Source organism: Oncorhynchus mykiss, chromosome 12, assembly GCF_013265735.2.
Source record: "Oncorhynchus mykiss isolate Arlee chromosome 12, USDA_OmykA_1.1, whole genome shotgun sequence".
NCBI classification, from domain to species: Eukaryota; Metazoa; Chordata; class Actinopteri; order Salmoniformes; family Salmonidae; genus Oncorhynchus; species Oncorhynchus mykiss.
In genome coordinates this window covers 88804556-88816733 of record NC_048576.1, presented here as the reverse complement: position 1 = coordinate 88816733, position 12178 = coordinate 88804556, and the positions used below count along the sequence as shown (strand labels likewise).

The window sequence follows — 12178 nt, the reverse complement described above, 5'->3', positions numbered from 1 at the left end:
CCCGGTCTTGTCGTGCACATTGATGCCGGGTTGTTTCTATACTCACTAGTACAATATGTATGCGGTATGTATACATTTTGTACAAAGCACTCACTCTGTATGTACATATGCATTTTATATTTTGTATTATTTATACAGGTGCCATTGTTGAAGGGTTGAGGAATACATGGAAGGTTAGATAAACGTTAGAACACTGTTACAATTACGTCCAAATGTCGTGTTTGCCTGCATGTATAGTATGTGTGTGTACCTACACTGTACGAATGTTTGTGTACCTGTATGATTGTGGGAGAGGGATGCTCTAACTTACCCCAGTAGGCCTAGGATTGTGTGCTGCCTGAACTTGTCCATTTCTTTCCACCTCAGTATGTCAAAGTCAATTTACATTTGAGTAATTTAGCAGACACTCTGATCCAGAGCATTTTTTTCCATACTGGTCCCCCATGGGAATCGAACACACAACTTGCCATTGCAAGCACCATGCTCTACCAACTGAGCCACATGGGACACTGACAAGGACCTATAAGGACATTTTCCTGCCACCACTACTTCTATATGGGCCTAGGCGACAGATCTCTCCATCCTAAGGGATCCCATGGTATTCCCCCATGAGTAGCCTGGTCGGTCTCAGATTGGTTTGTGCTGTTGGCAGCTCCTATGGTCAATGTAACAGCAAACAATGACCGTAGGAGTTGACGAGACAGTGCAAACAGATCTGGGACCAGGCTACATCAACAACACCCTGCAAGGTAAAATCACACTGCTAGATTTCTGTTTTCAGACCCTGTTTCATATAAGCCTACGTATAGTTGTGGCTGGTAGATCTTTGGCCTCCCTCCCACTGTATTTTATATAGCCTATAGCACGCTGCATTTTTGGAGGGGTCTGCAAATGAAGGTAAAAAAAAGAAGAATAAAGATTTGTTTGGATGGTTCTGTTTGCATTGCTTGATATTTACCCATTATTACAACTTTTGATGATGCATTTACAATTGACATGTAAACTTGTGTTGCTTGGCTCCTTAAATTGATACAAATGTAGTTGACTAGATGAGTGGACAAGGGTGAAGTGCCCCAAAATGGTCTTATGAGGGTTGGTGACTTGGTGACGCATGATACACAATGTATATGGGGGGCTGCACAATAACTGCTCACTTGTACATTGTTCTGTAACACTTTAGGTTAGAAAGTGCTTTGACAGCTACTTCATTTTTTGGGTTATTCCACCCCTAGAGGCTTGTTGATGTACGTCCACATGACGCACGGCAGGGCATAGGTTTGCGTAGGGCGTGATTGCACAGCCCCTCCCCCCCCCACAGTCGAGCTAGAAAGAAAAAAACTTTTTGTATCGGAGGAATCAACAGCCGCCATCTTGACGCGGCTCAGAATCAGGATTTTGGGAGAGCATTATTTTTTAGACCGAAACGAGCCATTTAGACCGTGCTCAAACGGCTTTATTCTGCAGAAAATCGAAGTCTTTATTCCTTCGGAGAGAATTGTTGAGAAAAAACGAGGATTGGATCAGTTTTTGTCGTCTAGAGAGCCCCTCGTATATTTGATTTCCCCTTCAGAGAGCGCCGCTTCTCCGTATCTCCGTTCCGAGACGATGCATTTATCGAGAGACAGTATCGAGAAAAATACATCGGCGCATACAAAATATTTTTGGAAATTTCTTGTCTTTATTGGAGGCGAAAATTGAATTTAAGGCTGTTCATTTGGACCAGGAAAAGGCGCTTATTTAAAGATGCCCATCTAGGGATTTATGGAGAAGGGGACTTGAATCCACACTATATACTTTTTTTTGCTACTATTTTAATTTATTTTTCGTGAACCGAAATATTTTTTGGCCATAATTATTAACGATAATTATGTGGGTGTTGGGTGTTGGATTATCATGGGGTGATTGTCAGCGGCGAAGCGTGGCGCTGTTGCCTTTATTTTGAAACATTCTACTCGGCTGACTAGTGCAAGCATTTTTCTATCTTGCCAGCTAGTTGGTTAAATACGTGGGGTGTGAGTAAGAAAGAAGATTGTTGCCATTAAAAAAAAACTAGCTGGAAGGAGTCGAATTTCATTTTGCATCATTATTTAGTGATCATTCTTACCGATCAGAATGGCTGAGAATTTGCTGGACGTCGGACCTCCCAACGCAAAGCGACCGAAACTCAATTCACCTGCGCTTTCAGCGTCAGATGGTACAGGTAAGCACCAAGTAGGGCCTATTTGGTCGTCAGTCTATTGATAAAAAAAAATATGCTAACAGTGCATGAGTTATTTTAGTGATAATGAAAACGGTACTTTTATGTTTTGTCTGGTGTTGACTGCGTTCGCTCGTGCACAATGTTCCTCACTTGGAACTTTCATATGTCAGCTCTCGAGCTTTGCAGTCTAGTTGGTCGTGGTATTAAATTGTCACACCCGACTGTCACTGAATCTACAGTCACCCGTCTCTAGTAGCCAATCCCCCGCTGCTCTCTTCTCGACTTGCCCATATGCCTTGGTAGTAAAGTCAGTCTACTGGCGGTGTTGGTATTGCACCATGTGCTGATGTGTCTGTCGCTCCTTCTCCGTTTACTAGCTACGCCTCTAAAAACTTGTCACCCCTATGTTCCGGATAATGTCATTGTGGTGGAGTGAGTTGGAGACTTGTGATATAGCCGCCGCGTCTGTTCAAAAGAAAATTGCAACCTGTTTAATTTGGTTAATTTCAACACTGATAGACACTTGTTAACCTACCGGTATAGGACTATTGTATGAGCACAGACAACAGAAGTGTCAACATTAACTTGAAAGTAAGTTATATAAATGTTCATATAGTGAAACCGATAGCAAATACTTGGACGCTGCCCTTGAAGTTTATGGACAGGTCTCCTGTGCTCATAAACCTAGCCTCCCAGACAATAACAATAGTCTACCACAGTGCTGCCTTGGTTGGTTTTTATCAGAGAGAGAACATTAAGCCTAAACCTAACCTCGGGGTCTACCACCACACTGTACCCACCCAAACACTCAGGAAACAACAGGTGGTGCACCCCCCTATCCACATTGATGGGACCGCAGTGGAGAAGGTTGAAAGCTTCATGTTCCTTGGCGTACACATCACTGACAAACTGAAATGGACTACCCACACAGACAGTGTGGTGAAGAAGGCGCAACCGAGCCTCTTCAACCTCATCCTGAAGAAATTTGGCTTGGCACCTAAAACCCTCAACTTTTGCAGATGCACAATTGGGAGCATTCTGTTGGGCTGCATCACCGCCTGGTACAGCAATTGCACGCCCGCAACCGCAAGGCTCTCCAGAAGGTGGTGCGGTCTGCATAACGCATCACCGGGGGCAAACTACCTGCCCTCCAGGACACCTACAGCACCCGATGTCACAGGAAGGCCAAAAAGATCATTAAGGACAACAACCACCCGAGCCACTGTCTGTTCACTCCGCTATCATCCAGAAGGCGAGGTCAGTACAGGTGTATCAAAGCTGTTTTTCAGTGTCTCGGTCCCAGCTATCTCAAGGCCATCATACTGCTGAACAGCAATCACTAGCACATTAGAGGCTGCTGCCTATAGACATAGACCAGAAATGACTGGCCACTTTAATAAATGGAACACTGGTGACTTTGTTTACCTATCTGGCATTACTTCTCTCTTATGTATATACTGTATTCTATACTATTCTACTGTATTTTAGTCCATGCCGCTCTGACATCGCTCATCCATATATGTATATATTCTTAATTCCATTCCTTACTTTAGATTTGTCTATTGGATAAATGTTGATAAATTGTTCGATATTTCTTATTAGATGTTACTGCACTCTCGGAGCTAGAAGCGCAAGCATTTCGCTACACCTGCAATAACGTGTATGTGACCAATAAAATTTTATGTGATTTGAACCTGCACAACTTCCCCTGGCTCCTGGCCTCATATCGCTAGCCGCAGCCAGCATATCGTTTAACAGGGGTATTTAACAACCAGTCATATTTTATGCTAAACATTCTATGACGTTGCCGTGGCAGCTGCACCACTCCCTGCCTCCACGCACAAGAGCTAAGTGATTAGTGCTTTTAATGTTGGGCTCGGTTCAATTATTTAAAAAATGTTAACTTTTTTGGGTTTCCATTATTTATTTGACGATGCAATATGATGTAATACAAAATAAAACAACTAGGGCAGTCCCTGTCAAAATCTTTGTTGACAATAGTCAACTGTTCTTTCGACAAATCGATTGAAATGATAAAACATCCTATGTGTTTGAATCAAATCCATGATATGCACTGAGCTTGTCTTATGATTTAAGCGCACTGTTTGATGAAATAATTAAGACACAAAAATGACTAGAAGGAGTCCGACCGCAATTGATTTGCTTCTGCCAGTCCGGGCTCAGACTCTCTGCTCTGTGTTAAAGAAAAATGACAGCGAGTGACTGTGTGACCAGTACCGGTTGTTTCTCTCCTCCCTGCTGCAGCGACCACCACAGAACATCAGCAGTGTTGATTGCGCTGCCCGTGTGGCAGAAGCTGCAACATAATTACAGCGATTTCTGACTGAAAAGTTCTGTTACCGAAATCCCTCATTTGTTTAGTAAAAACATTCCCTCAACCCCTTGCTCTCTTTACAAGACATATTTATTCATCGCGTGCACTTGACCAATAGGGCCTGACCTATAGCATATCATTATCACATCAATTAATTGGTTATAACAAACTCGGAACACCGTAACACGATTGAGAGAGAGATGGATGCTGAGGACATGACAAACTCAAAACGGGGTAATGTTTACTGGTTACTTGGGAGGAAAAAGTCAGATTTGTGGAATAAATGTGACTAGTTGTGGAAAATACTGGAGATCAATAAAAATTAGGTAAGGGGCAAGCACTGTGCATATTGTGTGTGCCAAGATGACAAAATCATTGTTCCAAATAGTAAAAAAATAACACAAAATAAATTATAAGCGCACAGGAGTCACTAGAGCGCGATGAGACAAGGATATCCCTACCGGCCAAACCCTCTCTAACCCGGACGACGCTGGTCCAATTGTGCATCGCCCCACGGCTGGCTGCGACAGAGCCCGGACTCGAACCCAGAATCTCTGGTGGGACAGCTAGTACTGCGATGCAGTGCCTTAGACCACTGCGCCACCCGGGAGGCCCTCATTATAGGCCTATTTTAAGTTGGTTTACGCTCCTCACTTTTCTTAGACAAGGCAAGACCTGTTTTCTCATCTCCAATATGCTGTTTAACTTTGCAATTATGCACACAGCAACATGGTCTTGGTGACTGTGCCAATTCGGCAGCACGCTGATTGATGTTTCAGAACCGCGGACAGCGATTATTATATCTCCAACGTGGGAGAGAGCGCAATAATGTTGCACTACTGTTCTGACTTAATATAATCGTATACCATTTCAGTAGCACATGTCTTGAAATGGACTGTGCCATCCCCACGGCCTCCACAATGGATCAGTCCACTCAATGCGAATCAGACAGGTGCATTTAAACTTTTTTTTTTTTGCTACTGCTCGACTAAAATCTCAGGGGACCAGCAGCCTAACAATCGACCAGTCGACTAAATGGGGTCAGCCTCATAAATGCACTATATTATGTGGGTTGACTGCTGTAACACAGAATATATTTTTTCATAGAAGTCCCATGATGGTGGTAACTGCCCAATACTGATTATCACCTATTAACCACCATGTATTACCATTACTGTACAATATTTCAGTTGTCTATATTACATTTGTTTATTTGATGACTTTATTATTTCATTCCAAGTCATCTCATCTCTATAGAGCTGCTGTTAATGCTGCTGCCTGTCCTGTTGGTAGTGCTGAGCAAAAACAATCTTCAGTTTGTAAACGACTAATTGACCGACGTGTTCAAGTATTATTTTTAATTCCATTTTTAGTTCTGTTTTTTTGTGAACTAATTTCGCACATTGCACAGTTTCTCTAGAGATAAATCAGATCAAGCCTGAACTGTGTTATGTAGTAGGGAGTTGTAATTTCCAATTAGGCCAATATTCTATGTAGTTTAGTGCATAAAATGTTCTAATTAACTACAATGGCCATAATCCATTGCGCATCTACTTGTCCGGTCTGTGTTTTACGCCTGCTATGGAAGAGAGACAAGAATGCGCAATGGTGAGGTGATGTAGAGAACAGCTGTTGCTTCACAAGGTATATCTATCTACCTGAACATACATGATTGACGGGATTGATAGATGGTATTTAGCAGTCATCAAAATATGCCTGATTTACTTTGAAGAACTACTAAAATAGTGATTTTGACAGTCAGCAGTAACAGAAGCTCTATAGAGATGATTTTGGAATGAAATAATAAAGTCATCAAATAAAAAAAATGTAAAATAGACAACTGAAATATTTTAAATGAATGTGAATAAATTATGGTAAAAATGTAATGGGCACTCACTACCATCATGGGATTTATTTATATAAATAAAAGTATGCCGACCAATGTCAAAAAGCAGTAATCACTCAGTACTACCTGTTGAAAACTTCAACTCTATTACATTGCACTGTTCAGGCTTGATCTGATTTATCTCTGCAGAAACTGCACATCGAGCTCACTGAAAACCCCAGAAATGTAACCGATGTTGGTCAATTAGTTTTAAAATGAAAAAAAAATAACCAACATTTCGGTTCATCTCTCAGCACTACCACACACACACACACACACCCCTATGCTGCACATCTGTCCTGAAGTGTGTGGAGTGTGTGGTTGCCTGTACTACACACTGGCTAAATTATATCCTGATAAGTTGAATTGACCCTATGTGGTGGTGTTAACCCCAATCAGGACTTACTTACACCAGTGTGTCCCCAAATGGTGGGTTTGGGGGGCTTCCTGGGTCAAGCAGTTTATAGAACATTGTTTTATTGATTTGGTGGCTCCTAAATAAATGATTGTCACACTCACAACCCCAAAAAGTTCATGTTCCATTGTATTGTCCGGTAGCTCTGATGAAACGTGGTTAGGCTACCCATGCCTGCCTGGAAGAGAAGTCAGCTTTAAACCCCTGCTACATGTTGAGTTGTTCCCAGGGGCGTGGCTGACTGCCTCAGAACCAGCTGCTGGTGTCTGAAGTCAAAGCCAAGACTAGAGAGTAGCCTAAATGGAGGCCGGGAGTCTACGGGAGGGCTGCAAAGTTCAGAGGGCAATCTATAACCTTCAGTGCTATCAGATTATCTTGTATTTAACCTGTCGCTGTAAAATGCACTTTAAATAATGTGCCTTAACCTAAGTGCTCTCTGACTTTAGTGAGGGCGCTTTGTTTTTATCTCTGTATTGTATATAACAATGCCATGTGTACGTCCATTGTAGAGTTGTGGAAGTGAATTGCGTTCGGGGTTCATTGTGCAGTCGGTAGTGAATGAATGTTTCCATTGTGCAACTGTGAATTCTCCACCACTATCAAATGTTGGGGGAAAAATGCAAACATCTCAAATGAGGCCAAGTTGGGTATTACAGACACCGCAACCTACTCTTTATTCTCAGTCAAGGAAAGTGTTTAAATCCTTCAATGTATCCATTGCCCAATGTCCACCTCTGTACCGGACGTACAGAGAGACGACAAGGCAGATGATTGGGTTACGTTTGCTGAGTGTTTTGCTGCGGAAAACAAAATCAAGCATTTCTTATTGCAGGTCATTATTTCTTAACCTGTCTAGGCCAACAGCCAATGAAATTGCAGGGCGCCAAATACAAATCAACAGAAATCAACAACAAAAAAAAATCTAAATTCTCAAACATACAAGTATTAGGCACCATTTTAAAGATAAAATTATCGTTAATCCATCCAGTGTCTGATTTAAAAAAATGCATAAATAGAGAAAATGAATCACTAACCTTTGATATTCATCAGATGACACTCATAGAACTACATGTTACACAATACATGTATGTTTTGTTTGTTAAAGTTCATATTTATATCCTAAAATCTTATTTTACACTGGCGTGTTACGTTCAGTAGTTCCAAAACATGCAGTGATTTTGCAGAGAGCCACATGAATTCACAGAAACACTCATAATAAATGTTAATGAAAATACAACTATTATACATGGAACTTTAGATACACTTCTCCTTAATGCAACCGCTCTGTCAGATTTTTTAAAAACTTTACGGAAAAAGCATAATCTGAGAACGGTGCTCAAAGCCCAAACCAGCCAGAGAAATATCCGCCATGTTGGGTAGTCAACATTATTCATAAATAGCATTATAAATATTCACTTACCTTTGATCTTCATCAGAATTCAGTCCCAGGAATCCCAGTTCCACAATAAATGCTTGTTTTGTTCGATAATGTCCATTTATGTCCAATAGCTTCTTTTGTTAGGGCGTTTGGTAAACAAATCCAAAAGAGAGATCTGGTCCATTCAGACGAAATGTTCAAAAAGTTATTACAGGTCAAAGAAACTTGTCAAACTAAGTATAGAATCAATCTTTAGGATGTTTTTATCATAAAAGTTCAATAATGTTCCAACTGGAGAATTCCATTGTCTGTAGAAAAGCAATGGAAAGACAGCTACCTCTCTACCTCTCATTAGAAAGTGTGTGACTGAGAACGAGGCTGTAGGTAGACCCCTTAGTCAAACAGCTCCCATCCGGCCCCCCTTCCCAGCCTGAAACAACGTTCTAAAGACAGTTTACATCTAGTGGAAGCCTTAGGAGGTGCAAAATAACCCATATCCCACTGTGTATTCGATAGGGGTGAGTTCAAAAACGACAAACCTCAGATTTCCCACTTCCTGGTTGGATTGTTTCTCAGGTTTTTGCCTGCCATATGAGTTATGTTATACTCACAGACATAATTCAAACAGTTTTAGAAACTTCAGAGTGTTTTCTATCCAATACTAATAATAATATGCATATATTAGCATCTGGGACTGAGTAGGAGGCAGTTCCTTCTGGGCATGCTATTCATCCAAAAGTGAAAATGCTGCCCACTATCCCAAAGAAGTTATTCACTTGTTTGGCTAGGGACAACATCCGCTGAGCGCCAAATTCAAAAATATTTTTTAGAAATATTTAACTTTCATATATTCACAAGTGTAATACACCAAATGAAAGCTTAACTTCTTGTTAATCTACCATCTTGTCCGATTTCAAAAAGGCTTTACAGCGAAAGCACACCATATGATTGTTAGGTCAGAGCCTTGTCACAAAAACACTCAGCCATTTTCCAGCCAAAGAGAGGAGTCACAAAAAGCAGAAATAGAGATGGAATTTTATCACTAACCTTTGATGAAATTCATCAGATGGCACTCATAGGACTTCATGTTACACAATACATATATGTTTTGTTTGATAAAGTTCATATTTATATCCAAAAATCTGTTTACATTCAGTAATGTTTTGCTTCCAAAACATCCAGTGATTTTGCAGAGAGCCACATCGACTGATAAAAGATACAAGTATTATGCAGAATTATAGATATACTTCTCCGCAACCGCTGTGTCATATTTAAGAAAAGCCATACAGATACCCGCCATGTTGTGGAGTCAGAAATAGCGTTATAAATATTAACTTACCTTTGATCTTCATCAGAATACACTCCCAGGAATCCCAGTTCCACAATAAATGTTTTTGTTTGATGCAGTCCATAATTTATGTCCAAATACCTCCTTTTGTTGACACGTTTAGTTAACAAATCCAAACTCATGAGGCAAGTTCAGGCGAAAGTTCAATAAGTTATATTACAGTTCGTAGAAACATGTCAAACGATGTATAGAATCAATCTTTAGGATGTATTTAACATAAATCTTCAATAATGTTCCAACAGGAGAATTCCTTCGTCTTTAGAAATGCAATGGAATGCAGGTCGCTCTCACGGGCGCACACGCGATCAGCTCATGGCATTCTGCCAGACCTCTGGTTGAAACAACTCTCATTCTCTCCTCCTTCACAGTAGAAGCCTCAAACAATGTTCTAAAGGCTGTTGACATCTAGTGGAAGATGCAGGAAGTGCAATATGACCCCATAGACTCTGTATATTTGATAGGCAATGAGTTGAAAAACTACAATCCTCAGATTTCCCACTTCCTGGTTGGATTTTTGTCAGGTTTTCACCTGCCATATGAGTTATGTTATACTCACAGACGTCATTCAAACAGTTTTAGAAACATCAGAGTGTTTTCTATCCAAATCTACTAATACTATGCATATATTAGCTTCTGGGCCTGAGTAGCAGGAAGTTTACTCTGGGCACGCTTTTCATCCAAACGTGAAAATGCTGTCCCCTATCCCAAACAGGATTTAAGTGCAGGGAGTCCCTCTTTTGTTTTGTCCGTTTTCTTCCATTTGGTGCCAAATTAATATGACCCGGTTTACAAACAGCTCTTTGGTTCTGTCCTGGGTTGTAGTCTTCCCCACTGACAGGCCGGGGTCCTTTGCAGCCCTAGCTCATCTTTCACTGGGGTGAAGAGCTGTCGCTGGGCAGTAAGGCACAATGACCCTCACTCTGCTGCCTCTTTAGAGAGGGCTGCCAGGCCAGATGCTCTCTTTCTCAGTGTACACACTAATGCACATCTTACACACACACACACCCCTCTAATGAACTGCCCAGCTGACACAACCACACACACAAATCCTCTGATAGCCCAGCACTACACTCACTCACCAACTTCTCAACGATACATGGCATAGTGTGCCACAGACCTGCTTTCCTTTGAAGTTGTGAAGCGGCACGGGGTCCTGAGTACACTGAGAAGATTTAGAGCCACAGATTGCAGATGGCAGCGGAGACAAAATAGGGTTTTGTTTGACTTGAAAAAGCCCAATTCCCAGAAATTCCTCAAGCAGACCTGTGAAAAGAGCAGATTCCTCTCCCCACTCCCACTCACTCCTCGCTCCCACTCAGCCCTGGAGAAAATTATGCTGGGAGGGTTATGAGGAGAGAGTAAGAGACTGCTCTCTCTTGAAAGTGTTGAAGAGGAATAGACAACCTGTATGAATGGATGTGTGAATTTGTGATGGATGTTGCCTTAGGTTTTGACTTCCTGATGAGCTTTCTAGCCTGTCAAAAACACCATCTAGCTAGACTGTGTCCAACACTCTGGATCTTTATTTGTTTAGAAAACTATCAATGCTGAATCGCTTTTTCCTGCTTAGCCACAAATGAAACCATACACCTTCTTTCTCCCAATTTTGAATGTCCTGATTTAGCCTATAGCAGTGGTTCTCAATCCTGGTCCTGGGGACCCAAAGGGGTGCAGAACATTGTTTTTGTTGTCCTCTCACTACACCTAATTTAAAATCATCAAAGCCTGATGGTGAGTTGATGATTTGAATCAGGTGAGTCGTGCTAGGGCAAAAACAAAAAATGTGCATCCCTATGGGTTCCCCAGGACCAGGATTGAGAACCACTGGCCTAAAGGAAATGGATTCACTGCATAAACGCATAGTGTGTGTTGTCATGGGTTTGGCTGGCTCAAGTCATGTTTTTGAGGCCCGTTATTACTGTGGTAGACCGCAAACGCACGCTTTGCTCTCCCCCCAGCCCTTCAGAGCACCTTACAGCCTGTCAGCCAGTGTAGGCTGTCCCGGGTTTGATGTGTTAACCTCGCTAGGGTATGTGGGACGCTAGTGTACCACCTGGCCAACATCCAGTGAGATTGCAGAGCACCAAATTCAAATACAGAAATACTCATTATAAAAATTCTGAAAACAAAACATATTTTACATAGGTTTAACCTGTTGAGGATATGGCAGACAAACGCCCCCTTTGGAGAGATTGGGTACCCCTAGTAAACTGGAAAAAAAATCTTTCAAAAATTGTTAATATATGCAAATAAAAATTATTATTGGATAGAAAACACTCTAAAGATTCTAAAACCGTTGGAATTATGTCTGTAAGTATAGCAGAACTCACAGGGCAGGCATTCTTCCAAACTAGTTTCTGTGGCCATGAAAGTTGGAGCAACTTTGACGTCATGCCCCCACCCCTCCCAACCAGCTATGATTCTGGGGACACTTTCTATCTCTTCCGCTAGATGTCCTCTTTCATTAGAGCTTCAAACCGTTCAAATCGCGCGAGAATTGACCCTATGGGAGTGAAATTAGTGCGTGCCACGAGAGAATAGGCTGTGCGTATGGGCGCGAATTGGTCACAGTCATTCCTTTGTTTCCAGCACTGAAGAGAAGGGCAGACGATGGGCG

The 12178-nt window shown here is 41.6% G+C and overlaps 1 protein-coding gene across 4 annotated transcripts in view; it reads left to right on the top strand.

Moving 5' to 3' along the window:
• The first annotated feature begins 1328 nt into the window (after positions 1-1328).
• Positions 1329-12178, top strand: part of LOC110485267 (histone lysine acetyltransferase CREBBP) — a 97225-nt gene continuing 86375 nt past the window's right edge. For 3 of the 4 annotated variants that reach the window (XM_036939091.1, XM_036939089.1, XM_036939088.1), the window contains exon 1: positions 1329-2200. In XM_036939091.1, coding sequence (XP_036794986.1) covers positions 2113-2200 — 88 coding nt within the window. In that variant the 5' untranslated portion in view covers positions 1329-2112. The remainder of the gene's footprint in view (positions 2201-12178) is intronic. The other variant, XM_036939090.1, reaches the window with a different exon arrangement.